Raw genomic sequence first — 20,476 nt, 5'->3', positions numbered from 1 at the left:
TTGTTCTTTCAGTGAGGACCCATCTTGTATCTAACCTGGCAGAAGACCATTGTGCTATTGTAGCAATCATCACATCTTTAATAATGTGTCATTACAGGGAGAGACTTGCCATCACAAGCCCTAGGACTTGCCAAATAAAGTGGCATTATCTGCCTAAAACAGGGGTAGGACACTGTTGGCAATCCAGATGTTGTGGACTACATCTACCCATCTATGGGAGATGTAGTCCTCAACATCTGGTGTCTGTGCAAGGTTTAGTTTCTTTTAAGACGTTTTGTATTTTTATATATTTTTTATCTGAAATGTAATCTGGGCAATAAAAGATTTCTATGTATAGTGCATGTAAGTATAGCCATAATGAATGATGGACATTGTATTATAATTGACAAAAAGACAACACACATGGATTAATAAATATATATTTATTTTCTTTCTTTTTTTTAAAAAGGATTCACAGGCTGACCCACTACATTTCACCCTTTTTGTGCTGTACTTCATAATGGTGTTGGTCCAGTGCATACTATGTATATTCAACGATAAGCCACCATTTTTCTCCAATATAAGGAAAGAATCGGTATGTTATGATCATTTCGTGGAGTTGATCATTAGTGTACTACATAGACAAAATATGTAATACTTGAAAGTAGCATTCTCTTATTAGTGTTCCATTGTTGAACTCCTGCTATACCACAGGTATCTCGTATACATATGTATATAACCTAGCTTCCCATGATGCCCCTGGGGAGTGCCATTTAAAGCATTCATATTATGATGGATTTGATTTTGGATCCTTAGAAATAGGGGTAGGCAAACGTTGGCACTCCAGGTTTTGTGGACTACATCTCCCATAATGTTGTTACAGCAATAATGCTGTCAAAGCATCAGGGGAGATGTAGATGACAACATCTGGAGTGTCGAAGGTTACCAACCCCTGACTTAGAATGTTTGTAGGTATCTCAATATTTGTTTACTTTTTTATTATTTGAGAAATCCCAAGAATTTATAACAGAATCATGGTCCCATGGGTGTGGAATAATGGGCTACTCTTTGTGGGAGGAAGGGAATGGGATTTTGGCTGGTAGGTGGGGTCAATAATGAGCTTTTGAACTTTTTTCTTTCCTCACTCGTACACAATATTGAATGCTAAGAATAATTGAGTTAAGAGCTTGGTAAAAAAATAAAAAAACTGTAAAAAGCTAATTATATATAAATATTAATGCCCTTTTCTCGCTCTGTCTAGAACCCATGCCCATTGTTGAATGCGTCTTTCCTTTCTCAAGTCACATTTAGCTGGTTCACAGAGTAGGTATTTATATTTTGTTTTGATTGTTAATTATTGTATTTATAAATGTATCTAATGTTAAAAGTGTTGTTGGATACTTAGGACTTGATCATGGAAACATGGATAAATTACATTTTTATAAATTGCAGTGGCCTCATAAATGGCCTCACAGTTCTCCCCAAATAGATATTATATTAAATGATGACAGGGGAGGCAAAATGCTACCCCTGTCTTGGTACCAACGGGACCTATGGATGGGCCGGCCCTGCACTACTTATTCAAGGTCTTACCAATGATTTATAAAGAGGCAACATTAGATGTTGATCACATGAATCAATACCACATTGTGCACTGTTGCCTAGTTTGTCATCTCTAATTGTTCCCAAGCCACAATAATTTAATATTATCCCTAATTCAATCCCATTTAATGTATAAATGGCTTGTGGGTTCCTTATTCCAAAATGCATGGCTTTGCATTTAGCTTTATTGAATCTCATCTGCCCATTACACACCCAGTCCCCTAAATTATCCAAATTCTTCTGTACAAAAGTTATAATATATTCAGACTCTATTTTCTTACCTAGTTTTGTGTCATCGTCAAATACGGACAAATGACTTTCAATGTCCACGTCAAGATAATTTATGAACAAATTAAAGATAAGTGTACTTAGCAATGAACCCTTGGGCACCCACTTAATATTTTTTTGTCTAGTTTTAAACTACTCTCTGCACGTTATCATTAAAGGGACACTATAGTCACCTGAACAACTTTAGCTTAATGAAGCAGTTTTGGTGTATAGAACATGCCCCTGCAGCGTCACTGCTCAATCATGTGCCATTTAGGAGTTAAATCCCTTTGTTTATGAACCATAGTCCCACCTCTCTGCATGTGACTTGCACAGCCTTCCATAAACACTTCCTGTAAAGAGAGCCCTATTTAGGCTTTCTTTATTGCAAGTTCTGTTTAATTAAGATTTTCTTATCCCCTGCTATGTTAATAGCTTGCTAGACCCTGCAAGAGCCTCCTGTATGTGATTAAAGTTCAATTTAGAGATTGAGATACAATTATTTAAGGTAAATTACATCTGTTTGAAAGTGAAACCCGTTTTTTTTTTTCATGCCGGCTCTGTCAATCATAGCCAGGGGAGGTGTGGCTAGGGCTGCATAAACAGAAACAAAGTGATTTAACTCCTAAATGACAGTGAATTGAGCAGTGAAATTGCAGGGGAATGATCTATACACGAAAACTGCTATATTTAGCTAAAGTAATTTAGGTGACTATAGTTTTCCTTTAAGCCAGTGTTCTATCCAAGGACATTTTTTTTTTTGTCTGAACCAACTGATTTTAGTTTTTTTTTTTTTAGTTTTTTTTTTATTCTTTATTTATGTTGACAGAAATAACATGCATAGGTCGAGTACATTTCGGAACTCAAAACAACGATTGACATACACATTGTATACAGAGTGCAGTTATTTGTCAATCGCATAACCATGCGGCGGATGGTGGTCTAAGATTCACCGCCATTGCCCTCTAAACTGATGTATTACCGGTAGTTACCTTAATACTCTCTGATATAGCGAGTTACGATTTGTCAACTTTAGTTTTATGATTTATAAAAGAAGAAAAACAAGAAATATTTGGTAACATATGAAACTTGGCTGTTGTACATGTATATAAACAACGTAGGTGTGTGCCCTCCAACTGCCGGGATCCCTCTGGTCCAATATTGTGTTGTGTAGTGGGTTTCTCTGTGTCTTAGAGTTAGAGAACCTGTCGTGTGTTTCCCACCCTCTGGTCTTTTAAGGGCCCAGTGAATCTCCCGTTGCAGGCTTCATTGCGCGCTCTACATGTTGCTGGCAGGGCCCCCTGAGGGCTTTGGTATGCGTTACTTTGTTCTCACCTGAGCTTTAAACCGTTTTCTGGGTGTGCCTCTCCCTACACCCTCTGGGAGACATATGCTACACATAATAAGAGAAAGATAGAAGTAGGAAAAAGATAGAAAGGTGTTGAAAGATATTAAGGTAGGGATGGGGTGGGGGGGGAGGGGGGAGAAATCGCATCCGTTTGTTTACCTATCTCGTGGGCCTTAGGTCTACTAGGTGTTTTAACTCAAGGGGCTATCTTCCCATGGTGCCCATATTTTCTGGAAACGTTTTTGAGTTCCCCTAACTCTTGCCGTCAGGTCGTCCATCATGTGTACCTCCTTAATTCTATTGATGACTCCTGCAATAGGTGGAGTGGTCTGTTTAAGCCAATCCTCTGCCACTGCTCTCCTGGCTGCTAGAGTTACTTTATGTATGAGTTTTTGTTCGTGTCTAGTCCACCCATCTATTGTTCTACTAAGTAAGTATACCCACGGGTCTAGGGGGGGCCCTGGTCAGCACCTGGGCTAGTATATCTCTAATTTGTTGCCAGAATCCTTCCATCAGGGGGCATTCCCACTACATGTGGATATATGTCCCTTTCATTCCGCACCCTCTCCAACATACGTCGGTAGGGCATTTTTTTATTTGATACATTTGAGTTGTATACCAGTGAAGCATTGTCTTAATTGCTTGCTCCTGTATCGTTACGCAGACTGAGGATTTGTGATTGGCTTCCCAGATCTCTTGCCACTCTATCCCTTCTAATTGCTCCCCCAGGTCCCTCTCCCATTGTTCTGTGTAAGCCAGCTCTCCCCCTTCGTTAGTTACAAAGCAGAGGTGGGCGTACAGCCGAGTTATCAGACCCATAGGCATATGATCCTGAAGGCATATTTGTTCGAAGAACGTCATGGGTTTTTGGGCCGCCGCTCGGACCCATGGGAGTTTTACGAAATCTTTTATTTGTAGGTACCTGAAAAAATCAGCAGGCGTGAGGTCACCTTTTTGTTGTAAGGTGTCAAAAGTCACTACCTCTGAGTCCTGTACCAACTGATGTATGCGTTGCAGACCTATTCTTTCTAGATTCCTAAAATTTTGTGCCGCCATTCCCGGCGGGAATCCTCTATTTCGAAGAAACGGCATCAGAGGGGACGGGGCTGATGCCAGCCCATGTCGCTGTTGAGCTCTATCCCAGATATGTATAAAGTTCAAGATAGCTGGGCATGTACCTCTAATGATTGGTCTATTATCTTTGGGAACCCAAATGAGTAGCTGCGGAATATCTGCCCCCACCATCAGTGATTCCAAGTCCACCCATTTCCGCTCTCCGGGTGGTGAGTGCCATAAGGCTATTTGCGACAATTGTGTCGCCATGTAGTAGCCGTATAGGTTAGGCAATCCGAGGCCTCCCCTATTTTTTGGCCTGTGTAATATATGTCTCGAAATTCTATGGCGTTTGTTTTGCCACACGAAGTTCCCTATCGCCTGTTGCAGGGGTGCTAGGTGTGTCTTGGAGAGATGTATAGGCAGAGATTGGAAATAAAATAATATCCTGGGTAGGATGTTCATTTTGACCGCATGAATTCTCCCTATCCAAGAGATAGGCCTATCGTTCCAGGTCTCTAGTTCCCTGATGAGTTGTTTCATGAGTGGTGTATAATTCTGTTGTAGGAGTTGGTCTGGGGCTGCCGTCAGTTTAATACCTAGATATTTAATCGACTGACGTTCTACACGTATGTGGTGTGCCCTCTGAAGAGCTGTCAACACCACGTCTGGAATCTCGATTGGGAGGGCGCTGGATTTGTTGATTTTAGTTTTAATAGTAATCTTTTGTGTGAAACTGTACCTAATGCTTTTGCAAAATCTAGGTAGACTTCCACTGGAGCACCTCTATCTATATTTCTACTAATTTCTAGTAAGGATTTCTGGAACATAATTCGAATTAATTAATTAATTACTCTTATTATTATTTAAGGATAATGTTTAGAGGTTACAAGCAGCCACTGAAAGATGAAGACATCTGGTTGCTGAGAAAATCAGACAGAGCTGAAGAAATTTTAGCTAAATTTTCTAAAGCTATACAGAAAGAATGGCATAAGGTTAAACCGTAAGTACTTTTTTTATGTTGCGCTATGTGTTTTGTTTTGCTTTTTATGTTGTTGTTTTCCTGACACAATAGCCCCCTTTAAAGTCTTTTTATATTGTATTTTTATAAATAAAGAAACTGCTGAACACATAGTTTTGCAAGTGCTACTTGCTAATGCATAGACCAGTTCTAATAAAAGTGCTGCTTTAACACTTTGCGAATTATTGGAGTGTTCTTTCTATAACAATCTCAGTTTATAACAAGACCCCACACCATTAATAGGACATGACTCTGTGGTTTTACTTAAAGGGACACTATAGGCACCCAGACCACTTTAGCTCATTGAAGTGGTCTGGGTGCAGTGTCCCTGTCTCCCTTAGTTTTAGAAAAACTGCACTGATTACATTGCAGGAAAAAGACTGCCTCTAGTGTCATGGGAGATGTAGTCTACAGCATCTGAAAGTTCCTTTCTGAACATTTGTTTGAGATTACTTTACTATGAAAAGAACAGATTTTATTATGACCGATAAAGGTGATCTGAAGTCTCTCTGACAATCCTATTTTAATAAATTGCCAGGTTGCACGCGGTCACAGAGTTCTCTTCTCCATTGCCTTTGGAGAATCATAATCGAATATCCCAGGAGATCAAGGAAGAGAAAGAGGTTCTCCTTAAAAGTCCAAGCATGCAGATGACCAGACAATCCCTTTTGAAAATTATAGTGAAAACATTTGGAATGCAATACCTTCTGACTACTATACTTATGGTTTTGTTTACTGCATTTCTGTTTATAAGTCCTCAGCTTATGAGGTAAGGAAAATAATAATCACTTTTACATTAATTCTTAAACAAATGTATGTTTGCAAACCCATGCATTGTCATTCTCTCCACACTGGTCTTCCATCTCTCAAGTTGCCCTTAACTTTAGATATTTCAGTAATTCAATTCTGCCAGACTGATAAATTGTGAAGCCATGATATGAAGCACACAGAAGAAGGGAAATGTACTTTAAATCAAAGGAATATGATTTAACGATTCAGGAAGACATGGCAAAAAAAGCTCTTCAGCAGGCTGCAGAAGGCCATTGTAGAACAAGGGATATTGACAAGGTGAATTATTAACAAAAGACAGCGTTGGCACAAATACATTACCGAGGTGCTTATTCTTGCTCAACAACCTGAGTACTTTCACCTTCACAAATGTTGTTTCTGGTCCAAATCCAAATGTTGTACTTGGAGAAATCACTTGTCTCTTCCGAATTCAATGCAAAAATAGTCATAACCGTGGGCACTGAAGCAAGACACATCTATCCACCTCTCTTCTTTACTTACACTAAGGTAGAACAATGGTTGAGGTTAGGATATCAGATCCTGGTATCCTCAGTGCCACAATGGAGGCTGCATCAGGGCAGTGGAAATATAGTCTGTGCCATCTGCAATTCATTCATGCCTGAACTATAACATTTTGGACCAGAGACATTGCCCTTTGAGTTTATTTTTTGATTATTCAGTGGAGTCTGCCAAATTACTAAACTTGTGAATGCAGCATATATTATGCTGTATCAAGTATTTCTTTCACTACTAGGATAGGCTGTGAAGCAGAATAGATTGTTCAGGAAGTAGACTTAATTCCAAATAACTGCTAGCGACTTGGCAAAAAATTTCCAGAATAACGGAGAGACAGAATAATCATAAAACTTACCAGAGTCAGGAAAACTGAATTTCAGAAGGACGAATATACTAGCCAGGTAATTGTTGCTGAAATACTCAGTCCAGAACTAGTCAAGGTCAATAACCGAAAATAATCAGAGCGGAACAAGGAACTCAATACACAGATACTAGATGCAGAAACCACAATAGGGCACAATACATTGGGCCAAAGAACTTTATATAGTGTTAGATGTGATTAGATTCGGGACGCAGGACTGACATGGACCAGGTAGAATCGGAAATTACGTGATGCCCCTTGTGTATCTTTTAAGAACACGCACTGAATGAGAGTACCGTTCGTAGGGCTGGAATTCGGGCCGCACAAATGGCTTAACTGTTACTCTCATGCTGTCCGCACGTTAACATAGGGTCACCACACTGACAGGGTAAGTAACGCCACATACGAGGGATTTGGGAAAGAGATGTTGAAGAGAGAAAAACAACATTATCAATAAATTATCATAAAATTGGGAACTGCAATGTGGTGGACCACCACAGTGTGAAGGAGATTTAATTAAGACAACCATGACACAAAGAATCAAGTTAAAAAACTTTAAAAATGTGTGACACCTGAAGAATTCAGCAGACATAGTTAATAGGACAAGATGAAAAAGTGATTACACTGAGGGGGCGGGGCCTGACAACCAAGATGGCCGGTTGTGATTTTCAGTGGCTCCGGCACACTCATGCTTAAATGCAGCTTTGTTTGCCCAAACCGCATCGGATGAAACCTAAGTACATAGTGGAACTAAGCTGAACCGACTGAACACGAAGGAGCTTGAAAATTGTCATTCTACTGACAATTCACACTGCACGACTCTGCAGCCTCGCCTGCATTGTGGCCTGTCACCTGGAGAAGCGGCTGAACTCCCGCCATGGGGTACAGATTACCAGGAGTCTTTCGTGAAGCCCCGCTGCCCTCCCTCCCCCCTCCCCCCCTTTGGACCGGTGGGGGATATCTCGGTCACCACTGGGGAAACTTACCATACTGCAACAGGAGTTTCCAGCCGAACTAACAACCGCGCAGTGTGTCCAAGATGGCCACCTTGCTGCGACCCCAAAAGAGCACGACAATTCACAAGTGGAAAGAGCGTTTTGAAGCAAATATCGACTTGCTCTGCCAGGATTTCTGGAGGCACATAGATACCCAAACCCACAACCCTATCGTGCTTGACAAACCTGACCACTCAGCTGTTGCATCGGACCACCATCCCTGTTTTAGGCTGGGGGCTTACTTGATAGGAACACCAACCACCCGCCCAAGTACACGACGGGTTCCCCAAATTTCGAAGCGCCCTTGGGCAAGAGACCCTGTCATGTGGAGAAGGAGGGACATTGAAGATGCAGTGCTGGCTCCCTTCAAGCCTGTGCTTCAGGGGGTGAAAAACCCTGGTGCAACGATCCAAACACAGACTCCAAACTCGAAACCTGGCTTACCTTACAACACTGTATGGGGATGAGAAAAGGACTGTTTAATGTGACCTACCAGCGGCATTGGCTGAGTTCCGGATCCTACATAACTGCTGCTCCCAACCTGTTGCAGGACAAATATACCTGTCGACTACTCTACCTACTTTGACACAGTAACTAGTACCCAGTGGCATTTAAACTAGTTTGTATTTACCTGTTTTGATTCCGTCTTTAGTTGTCCACATGTCTAGCACTGTTATTTAATTGTGAGCTTTCAATAGTATCTAGGTCTGGACATACATTTTTAGCTTGTACCATAGCATGCGTTTCTTATTTACATATATGATAGATCACATCCCTCGTGTTTCCAAATCCTACTTACTCAAATCTGCCTACAGCTAGGGCACGAGTGACCAATATCTTGTGTAATTTATAATACTCACATTTTAAAATGTGCTAAGATAGCGATTGCCACGCACCTAAACACTGTATTAGTATGCCTTCTATTTAAATGTCTACCTTTACCAAGTTATACTCCTGTATTGCTGTTGTAGCTTTGCAGGCTGTTTCTGTATTATCATGCACAGCAGAAATAAAGAATATAATTGTTGTTGTTTTTTAAGTGATTAGATGAAATAATAAAAATAATACAAAAACCCTTTCAGTGTAAAGAGGATAATCAGTGTAGGACACAAAGACCATAATTCACTAAATAGCAAATGACTGGAATTAAAATTTCCACCTGGTTATTTGGTCTAAAACAGTCAATTCCATGGACAATTCCAATTCGCATACAAATCTGTACAAGTCATTAAATGTATTGCTTTTTCCTTTTTATTGTAATTATTTTTCTCCCCATAGCTTACTGTTGGCTCAATTAAAGAATCCTTCTGCTCCATCCTGGCAAGGCTTTTTAGTGGCAGCTCTCCTGCTCATTTGTCCTTGCTGCCAATCCCTTTTTCTTCACCAACATGATTATATTTGTTATGTCATTGGGATGAGACTCCGGTCAGCAATAATAGGCAGCGTGTATAAGAAGGTGTGTATATATTTATTACATATTAACTTTTTTTTCTTCAGAATACAGAAACTTATCAACCGACCAAACAGAATGTCATCCCATGGCTTATGCGCCATTAAAAATCTGCTTCAGCAAGTTTTGCAAGCATAAGATATTTACATACATACACATACTTAAGCAACATGCCGAAAACATTTTAATATAACCTTCAACACACTAAACTTTAAGCAAAGTCCGACTTCTCAGCATTTTTATTAGTATGTTTACATATCCCCTATATTAAACAAAGTTGTGTTTTCTGACGGCTGAAAAATAAATTAAATGTCAAAATCCACATCTCTGTAGTTAGCTCTGTTCTGGAGCGGAGTGCCTCCATCTTGGCTGCCTGCCAATCATTGTTATAAGCTGTGCCCTTTGCTGTCATTGAACATGGAACATTTTTATTTCTATTTCTTCTTTGCAATCTGTACCCAGGCAGTGCCTGACCTAACTAGTTTGTAATGTCAAATATTTGATGTACATGTAAAAGAAAATGGAGTAACGCAATTAAAAACGGTTAACGCAAGTTTTAGCTGATTTCCAATGTTAATTTTTCTGAAAATTGAGGCTTCCCCTTTAACTTCGTGCAGTCAGAATACTATCAATAAATACCTTTAACTCTTGCAATAAACGAAGTGTGAGAGAAGTTTGAATGTTGGAACCATATTTCCATAGCGACTATTGTTTCACCCTAACAACTTCATAATACCATCTGAAAAATAAATTGCAATCTCCCCCCTCCCGCCGAGTTGTTGTTAAATACAACAAACTCATTGACTTGTATGAACTGATTGTATTTCATTTTTTTTTTCTTTTCTTTTTTTTTTGTAGACACTGTTCGTCTAGGGATAACATTTTCATAATCAAGGCCATAGAGATTTTTAACAGTAAAAGATTAATATAACAAACTATCACTTACTGCAATTGACGCTGAGCAGTGGTAGTTGACATGAGTTCAAATAGAAGTAAGTTTTTGCAGATCGGAGAATGACTTCTTAAACATTTATATGTAGCAACAAGTTCTTATTGTGTTTATTAAAATAAGAAATAACTGATCAGTGTGTTAATACTGCAAGAAAGTCACTAAAATGATTTACCAATACATTATCGGTGTTCCTATATTTTTCTAAAAGGGAAACTCCAGTGCCAGGAAAACGATCCGTTTTCCTGGCACTGGAGGGTCCCTCTCCCTCCCACCAACCAATCCCCAGTCACTGAAGGGGTGAAAACCCCTTCAGTGACTTACCTGAGGCAGCGGCGATGTCCCTCGCCGCTGTCTCCTCCTCCGCGACGCTCCTCCCTGTGCTTCCGTCGGCCGGTGGGCGAGACTGATCCCGCCCACCGGCCGAGGATACCTAATGCGCATGCGCGGCAATGCCGCGCATGTGCATTAGTGCTCCCCATAGGAAAGCATTGGAAACTAATTTCAATGCTCTCCTATGGGGATTTGAGCGACGCTGGAGGTCCTCACACAGCATGAGGACGTCCAGCACGGCTCTAGCACAGGTTTCCTGTGCTATGAAGCAGGAAGTTCCCTCTAGTGGCTGTCTACTAGACAGCAACTAGAGGTGGAATTAACCCTGCAAGGTAATTATTGTAGTTTATAAAAAACTGCAATAATTACACTTGCAGGGTTAAAGGTAGTGGGAGTTGGCACCCAGACCACTCCAATGGGCAGAGGTGGTCTGGGTGCCTGGAGTGTCCCTTTAAACTCTAAATGACTGGGTACCCACAGGCACAGAAATACTAGTCAAAGTCACTCCATCACCATAACCAATACAGCATACAGTGCTATGGTGCCGTCCTGTTTTAGAACAACTTACGTGGTTGCCTTGGAATGTCTTACGATTGTTCTAATGTTCATTTACTGTTTTTGCTTTTGTCTTTGTTTTTTATGGTTTTATGTGTTTGTGTTTTTCTCCTCTTCTCCAGGCATTGGTCATTTCCAGTGCCGGAAGGAAAAGTTGTTCAGCAGGTGAAATTGTTAACCTGATCTCAACGGACATACAGAAGCTGATGGATCTTGCCACGTGTTTGAATTATGTGTGGTCTGCACCTTTTACAATCATTGTGGCAATGTACTTCCTGTGGCAGGTAACTGGAATGTCACTATAATGCGTACATGAAAAGTGTTGTGAAAAATACATTGAAGTGTATGTAGCTCGGACTTTAATAACTTGAATATGCGCGCAGTGCGTCTATTGGCACTGCCCTCCCCCATCGCCCCCCCCCAGATCTGCCTCCTTTGCTGACATCATCAAAATTGATGATTTGAGCCAATCACAATGCTTTCCCATAGGAACACATTGCATTGGCTGAAATCGTAAATTTTGATGATCTCGGCCAAGGAGGCAGAACAAAATGCTGCCCTGGCCAGTCAGCATCTCCTCATAGAGATGCATTGAATCAATGCATCTCTATGGGGAAAGTTAGGGATTATTCTAGTGTTAATGACCGAATAATCTAAATTTTATTAAAGACAGGAAGTGAATATTTGCTTTACTTTCTTTACTCAAACCTCCCAGCCAGAGCCAGATTAAAAACCCATTGGGCCTGGTGCTGACAATGGTGCTGATTGGCCTAATTACAGAGTCTTATCGACTAAAAACACTAAAACACTCCAAAGCGTCATGTATCTGATGGAGATGGTGCTGGAGGAAAAGAAAACAGCAGCTGTAAGAAAACACATACCCTATGCTAATCTCTCTCTAATTTATGTTTTCATCTTTCAAGTAAAGCCATAACCCCTATCAGCAGTGTCAAGTGAAGCAGGGAGTCAGTGGACGTTGGAAAAGGGTGTGACACTGACGCATGAATATATGTGAGGCTGCCTGCAAGCTGGCCAACAAAGAGCATACTATGCAGACAGCGTCCTGAGCTTGGCATAAATGCGTCTAATAATGCGCTCGCTCAGTGCTTTCTAAGGACTGTCCCCTAGCACTCCCTGGTTCACTTGTCTCCTTACCTTCTTAATAGCAGGCAGAAGCTCCTGGTATATAGTCTGGGACAGAGAAAAGCTGTGTGTAGTTAGTGTAGAAGAAAGGAAACATACCACAGTGTTAGAGAGACCAAAGTCAGCATTACCTTAACTAATTTAATTGTCAGCCAGTCCATACAAGTTTTGTTCCCATACATCCCTCTTAAGTTTCCATACTTAAGCAAGGGTATGTAAAAAGTAGTTAGGGTTTCCACCTTTCTTGGAAAAACATACCAGCTTTACTAATTTGCGTAATTATTATGTATGGGTGACATCACATGATGTAAATCACAAGGAGTGACATAAGAGAAAATGCTGTAAAATCACCAAAAACCTACTTACAGTTTGATTCTGCTGTGTAACTGGACTTCCCCAAGTTTCTCCCTGTCTCAAGTCTCCCACTGTCTGTGTCCCTATGTATTAGTTTCCCCATGTCTCCCAGTGTCCCCATGTCACTCAGTGCCGTCATGACTCAGTCCCGAAGTGTCTGTGTCATAATGTCTCTTAGTGTCTCCATATCTCCCAGTGTCCCCATGTCTCCTGGCAGCCTTCCCTGAACTGTAGGCTGTCTCTGCAGGCTGGGAGTTGCTGTCTGGACTCTCTGTAGCTACTCACTACAGCAAAAACCCCTATTATCATAGGCGTGCGCACGGGGTGTGCCGGGTGTGCCTGGGCACACCCTAATCACACCTCCGTGCACCACTGCCTTAGGGCAGACTAACATGTCGGGTCCTTGGTCTATGACCGAGGACCCGACACAGGAGGGGGCCCGGTGGCTTGCCCACAATGCCGCCGGGTGCGAGGCCCCTCCTGTCAGTCTGCCCTGACGGAGATTCAGCCTCAGTCTGCAGCTCCGCCGGGAGTGAGCTGCAGACTGAGGTGTCTCGCGATCTCCAGCCTGTAAGAGCGTTCCCGCGGCAACGCTCTGCCTGGAGATAGCGAGACTCACCATGTGGTCTGTAGCTCGCTCCCAGCGGAGCTGCAGACTGAAGAGATGGCGCCCACTGGACCACCATGGAAGGTATTTAAAAAAGCCCCCTCTACCCCCTGTCACTCACTACCACTCCACCCCCCTTCTACCCCCTGTCACTCACTGCCCCCCCACTCCCCTTCTCTCCCCTGTCACTCACTGCCCCTGCACCCCCCTTCTACCCCCTGTCACTCACTGCCCCCCACCCACCTTTTACCCCGTGTCACTCACTGCCCCTCCACGCCCTTCTACCCTCTGTCACTCACTGCCCCTGCACCCCCCTTCTACCTCCTGTCACTCACTGCCCCCCATTCTACCCCCTGTTACTGCCCCTCCACCCCCTCACCCCCTGTCACTGCCCCTCTACCCCCAACCCCTGTCACTGCACCTCAACCCATCTACCCCCTGTCACTGACCCTCTATCCCCCTACCCCCTGTCACTGCCCCTCTACTCCCCCCACCCCCTGTCACTGCCCCTCTATCCCCAACCCCTGTCACTATCCCCCTAACCCCTGTCACTACCCCTCTACCCTTACCCCTGTCACTACCCCTCTACTCCCTAACTCCTGTCACTGCCCCACTAACCCCTGTCACTGCCCCTCCACCCCTCAACCCATTGCAACCCTCACAATCATACACACACTGTACCCCTCACAATTACACACACTGTACCCCCCACACACTGCATCCCTCACAATTACACACACTGTACCCCTCACAATCACACACTGCACCCTTCACAATTACACCACACTGTATCTTTCACAATTACACACACACACTGTACCCCTCGCAATCACACACTGCACCCCTTACATGCTGCACCGCTCACAATCACACACACGCTGCACCGCTCACAATCACACACACACTGCACTGCTCACAATCACACACACTGCACCTATGTATATATGTGTGTATGTAAGTATATATATATATATATGTGTGTGTGTGTGTGTATGTGTATATAAAAATACATATACACGCGGCGTGTGTGTGTGTGCTTTAGGGTGCACACCCTAATGCAACAGGCTGCGCACGCCTATGCCTAGTATAGAGGTGAAATAAAAGAAATGGAAAGGTCAGGTCCTATTCCCAGGAGCTTACGTTCAAATTGGTAATCCTATCCTATAATATCTATGAAAAGAAAGTCCAAAGATCGGAATTCAAATATTTTATAGTAATTATAGCATGCTTGCAATGCTAATTATAGCATGCTTGTGTGAGTTTCTTGTTTTTCTGGTTCTTTGTGAATTAACTTGCTCAACCAGCCAGTCTGCATCCTTAATCTCCACTTCAGGTTCACAACCTGAAGTGGTTGCTTCAACGGGCACCCTGCCCACACATGTGTGCAATGACCAACATCAACACAATTTTAGCAAAAGGGATTAAAGCAAATGCATCTTTTTTGCAAAGTTATTATTTTCCTTTTTAAGAAAGGCTGGCTTCTTATAGCTGCAGCTGTGATGTTGCTGTATGTACAGTATGGCTGCTTCAGTAACTCTTAATTGAGATAGAAAAATGTAGTAAAATATTAATATGTATGTTAGAGTGGAGGATAGGTCTGCCAATCTAGGAAGGACCGTGTATGCATATGTCAAGATAGACTGTAGATAGCAAGTCCATAAACAATTAAATCTGAGTAAGATTAAGATTTTCCACTCCAGTTTTAGTAAGGTAGGAGCCCATGGAAAATTGAATTTGTGGCGGAAAATAAACCTTGCATAAAATACATTTCCTGATGGGTTATGACTGCCAACAATTTTTAACAAATGTGCTTCCAGGGAATCACCAACATTTAAGAAATGGGAAATCCTGTTATAAATTGAGCTAGTAATTCATTTAGAATCTTTGCCAAAATATATTAAGGGAGTAAATTTAGCATGAAGTCAAAATATTAGATTATATTAGTAAGTCTGGACGTAGCACGGTGATGTGAAAACACAAAATATTTATAATGAGGATTTATATCTCTGTTATATTAAGGATGTATTTATTATGCATTGCAAATATTGCTGATTTGTTTTCTTGTCGTTTTTGTGTGTGTTTATTTTTTTTTTTATATATAAACTATTAATGGTTATTCCTCCCCTTTATCTTTCCAGACTTTAGGTGTTGCAGTATTTGCTGGTGTAGGAGTGTTTATTTTAAACCTTCCATTTATGACGGCATTTGGCGTAGTTTTAAAAAAATTGCAGGTACAGGGTTTTTTTCTTATTTATTTTGTAGGGTGTTTTATTTGCTCTCCATTGTTATTGAGTACTTTTGGCATTTTATATGAATATACCAATACTAATAAACCATTTAAAATAGAATGTCATAATTAAACATAAACGACAAGGCCGTTTACCTCCATATCCATATTTTACCCGTTGGGTACTAAACAAGAAGAAATCATCATTAACCCCTTAAGGACACATGACGTGTGAAATGGCATGATTCCCTTTTATTCCAGAAGTTTGGTCCTTAAGGGGTTAAAGGGACACTATAGTCACCTGAACAACTTTAGCTTAATGAAGCAGTTTTGGTGTATAGATCATGCCCCTCTGCCATTTAGGAGTTAAATCCCTTTGTTTATGAACCCTAGTCCCACCTCCCTGCATGTGACTTGCACAGCCTTCCATAAACACTTCCTGTAAAGAGAGCCCTATTTAGGCTTTCTTTATTTCAAGTTCTGTTTAATTAAGATTTTCTTATCCCCTGCTATGTTGATAGCTTGCTAGACCCTGCAAGAGCCTCCTGTATGTGATTAAAGTTCAATTTAGAGATTGAGATACAATTATTTAAGGTAAATTACATCTGTTTGAAAGTGAAACCAGTTTTTTTTTTCATGCAGGCTCTGTCAATCATAGCCAGGGGAGGTGTGGCTAGGGCTGCATAAACAGAAACAAAGTGATTTAACTCCTAAATGACAGTGAATCTAGCAGTGAAATTGCAGGGGAATGATCTATACACTAAAACTGCTTTATTTAGCTAAAGTAATTTAGGTGACTATAGTGTTCCTTTAAAGTGCCCACAGGTGAACAGGTCCTTCCCCTCGGCTTGTTCACGCCATATAGTCGTCTCCTTCTGTTGTGCTATTGAGAGGTTTGCATAGCTATGGCAAACCTGGTCCTAATAGACATACTACTGCTGGTAAAATCCTCCCCAAATCAGAAATAGTTTTTTACTCAATACCTTCCAAATTCAGCTATATTTTCTGTAAACATCCCTTTTTACTCAGTGTTTTCTTATATCTTCAGATCCTATTTAATGTGGTATATTTTTGTATATGTTGGCAATATATCACCTAATTTCAAGAAATGTGTACTTGTACATGCAGATTTACTGGAGTCAACTTTACTTTATTACAGACAAGCAGGACTACATCATTAAAAACACTTGTGTTCTAGTCAATGAGATAGGTGTAATACCCTTAACAGATGGTGCCTAGATCCCACAAAGTTCCAGCATTATAACCTTGCCCGAATGGTCTTTATTTCCATGGTTACTCAGGTACTGGTTTCCAACCTTGATGCCAGTGTCCACAAGTCCAGATCATCTGGGCCAGGGTTTTTACTTTGTTTATTTCAGTTTTGGCTTCTCAGCTTATTCCTGACCTATGAATACCAATCACAGGTTACCTCTTTTTACGGAGGAATGTGTGTAACAAAGTGCTTCAAAAGTGAGAAATGATTTACAGGCAGCTCTATACACGTGTGTGGAGATATCCTCAATTCCACTAAACAGATATGTAAATTATAGTGCGGTGTAAGTGACAAAGACCTACACCTATAAGTGGAGCGCTCAAACACATATATGACTTACCAAACGTTATTCCGTTCAATAATGCAGTATACAGTACATGTAAAAAAAAATACAAGATAGTGCAGATGGTATATAAAGTGGCAGTGCAATAATAGCAGTGATATCGTAGTGAACTTGTCTACTCACATTTTAAGGAGCCTGTATATAGAAACCCTTCTACTTCGGCTTGGGATGATTCTCAAAGACATAAAAGAGAATGGGCCAATGTGTAGATTTGGCAGTGGAAGAACACAGGTATGAGTTAATAAATGTGGTGCTTACCTGGTCCTGAGCCTATGGATCCCGGCTCTAGGTATGTAAATGTTGTACCAATTCAAATGGGGATGGCACTACCCCTATGAAGATTCCTTGAAGGCTCCAAAAAAGGACTTAAGTAGGATTTTAAAAAAGTACCAAATTTATTGAAAATAAAAACAAAATGAATATGTCTTAAAAGTCCTCAATAAAAGTCCTTTAAAATGGCCAATACGCGTTTCATTCTCAAAATAGAGCTTCTTCAGTCAGCTGTAATGTTGGTCCTTTGAATCTTCATTTTTAAATGTCTTTTGGATCTTCCCCTTTAATGAATTGCAGGCATCTTGTCCAATCACAATCAAGTTAACAATCTCCCTATACAGGGAGATATGTGTATGTGCCTTTAATAGGTAAGGGTGCTCGGCGCCTTTATTTGTTGTATTCTCATTGGTGGGCAGTGGTGGTTGGCGGAAGTAATTTTAGCCGTCCGGGCGGTTGGCGGAAGTGACGTCACGAACCCACGTGAACGTCACTTAGCCGCCGCCCGGAATCTCCCGAGCACTCCGATCCTGCCACTCATCACATATGCGTGCAGGTCGGAGGGGGAGGATTATGGCATGGGAGGAGGTGGTCCGTGATCACGCCGACACGTACCGCCCCTAAGGCGTGTCAGCGTGTCCGCTGGCTCCTCCCCCTCCCTCTTGATTGACAACTTCCCCGTGAATGGGAATATATGGTAAAAAAATTAATAAAAATAAAATTAAAAATAAATACAGATAATGGTGAATAGAGAATGAGAAAGAAATGGGAAAAAAAGGAAAAAAAGGGGGGAAAAAAGAAGAAAAGATAAGAAATAGAAAGAATGGAAGGAGAATAGGAAATAAAGAATAGAAAATGAAAAGTAAAAAATAGGATGAAAAAAAAATATATAAAAAATAAAATATAAAAAGAAAGGGAAAGAAATTAAAGAGTAGAAAGAGGGAAAGGTTATACAACAATTGCATATCCAAAAAAACATATAGTGCAAATGCAAAGTGCATAAAGTGTTTATAAGATGATAAGTATGTTATCAGTGCAAGTGTTATTAGTGTGTACTGAGAAAGATGCCATTATGGGTGTTACATATATATAATCTTGATTTACGTTTATATTTATATATTATTCACAATGGAAAGTGGATAATGCGCCACTAAATGGGGGGGGGGGGGTGATATGTGTATATTGTGCTGAAAAGTATAATTTATCTATTTAAATGAAATGGCAGAGTTCGAAGTCCATATTCAAACCTCAGGGTTTTAGTGTCCCGAGGTTGAATATCCATCTCATCTCGCTCTGTCCTAATAATTTATTCAGGTCTCCTCCTCGCCAGTTGCCCTTAACTTTATAAATGCCCATAAATTTAAGTTCGGTGGGGTCACTATTGTGTGACATGGTAAAATGGTGTGACACACTAGGTCCCTAGTGTGTTCTTCTATCCTGGTATGTAAATTCCGTCTAGTGCGTCCCACATATTTCAAACCACAAGGGCATTCCAATAAGTATATTATATTCTTTGAGTGGCAGGTTATGAGGTCTTTAATGGGAAATTCCTCTTTCTAATTGAAATTCTTGAATTTTTTGATGTCTTTTTTTGTTGTGTGTATTCCTACATGCTAAGCATGTACCGCATCCATAAAAACCTTTTCCTTTATCTAAAAAAGTGGTGGTCTTTGTTTTTTTTTAATGTGGTTTTTTACCAGGAGCCTATTTAGATTGGCAGCACCCCTAAATATTATTTTGGGTTTTGCTGGCAAAATTTGAGATAGTGCATGATCTTAGTAGTAAAATGGGCCAGTGTTTGTTTAGAATTTTCCTTAGTGCCTTATTGTTGTGGCTATAGTTGCATATAATGGGTAAGTTCACTTCACCTTCATTATGTGCTTTATTTTTTTCTTGTAATAAAGTGTTTTGTGAGATCTTAGAGACTTGTGTATAAGTCTCTTTGAGTTTATCTTTTTCGTAACCCTTATCCAGCAGATCAATGATTAATTTGCCCGCTTTTTCTTTAAAATTATCCTCATCTGTGCAATTTCTTTTGATACGTATGAGTTGGGACTTGGGTACACTGTTTAACCATGGGGAGAAATGGCAACTGGAAGTATGGATAAAACTATTAACGTCCACATTTTGAAGTGGGTTTTGGTTTTTATTCTTTCATTGTCTGTAAAAATATCCAAAAATAAAAATGTAACCATGTGTTTGCTAAAATTGGTAGTTAAAATGATACCCCATTCGTTGTTATTTAGTTGGTTTAAAAAGGTGTGTAGTGTGTCCTTTGTGCCCTTACAAATAAAAAACAGGACATCTATGTAACGGCGGTAGGTCACCAGACCCTCCACCCAGCCTCCATCGAGTTGTAAATACTGGCGTTCCCAATCTGCCCTAAACAGATTGGCATAGCTGGGTGCGAACCTGGTGCCCATCGTCGTCCCACATGCCTGCAGGTAAAAAATATCATTATACCAAAAGTAATTACTCGTTAAAATTAATTGTATCCCTTCCATAATAAAATCAATTTGGTCCGGTTCAAAAGAATGGGATTGTTCTAGGAAAAATCTCGCTGCTGTGCAGCGCTTCTGATGTGAGATAATAGTGTATAAGGAGCTGACATCCGCAGTTACCAAATAGTAATCGTGTTCCCACTTGATGGTCTGCAGGTGTCTCAAAATGCTTCCTGTTTCTTTGAGGTAACTGGGGATACCTTAAACTATAGGTTGGAGGCACTTGTCCACATATTCTGAAAGTCTGCATGATATGGAGTTAATACCTGAGACTATAGGTCTTCCAGGTGGGAGCTCAGGGTTTTTGTGGACCTTAGAGAGGTAATAAAACACTGGTATCTTTGGGTGTGTCACATTTAGATATTCAAACTCTTTTTTATTTGTATAAAATATGTATATGTATATGTATGCATATTTTGTCTTCTATGTCTACCTATTCTGTCTCTAATGTTGTGCTTAAATTTATATTTTTGTTCTTCGTAAAAGAACTGTTCATAAATATTTAAAACCTTTTCTATATAGTTTATTTTTATTTTTTGG

At 40.7% G+C, this 20,476-nt stretch overlaps 1 protein-coding gene across 1 annotated transcript in view; it reads left to right on the top strand.

The window, feature by feature from the left end:
- LOC134571298 (multidrug resistance-associated protein 1-like) overlaps positions 1–20,476 on the top strand; it is a 111,734-nt gene that overhangs the window by 39,035 nt on the left and 52,223 nt on the right. Inside the window, exons 6-12 of the mRNA XM_063429474.1 lie at positions 449–574; positions 1,241–1,302; positions 5,121–5,252; positions 5,809–6,039; positions 9,210–9,387; positions 11,341–11,502; positions 15,461–15,553. Of these exons, the coding sequence (XP_063285544.1) occupies positions 449–574; positions 1,241–1,302; positions 5,121–5,252; positions 5,809–6,039; positions 9,210–9,387; positions 11,341–11,502; positions 15,461–15,553 (984 nt within the window). The remainder of the gene's footprint in view (positions 1–448; positions 575–1,240; positions 1,303–5,120; positions 5,253–5,808; positions 6,040–9,209; positions 9,388–11,340; positions 11,503–15,460; positions 15,554–20,476) is intronic.

This window comes from Pelobates fuscus, chromosome 8 (genome assembly GCF_036172605.1).
Source record: "Pelobates fuscus isolate aPelFus1 chromosome 8, aPelFus1.pri, whole genome shotgun sequence".
In the NCBI taxonomy this organism is placed as follows: domain Eukaryota; kingdom Metazoa; phylum Chordata; class Amphibia; order Anura; family Pelobatidae; genus Pelobates; species Pelobates fuscus.
Note: the sequence above shows the minus strand (reverse complement) of the source record. Positions and strands in the feature narration are given on the sequence as shown.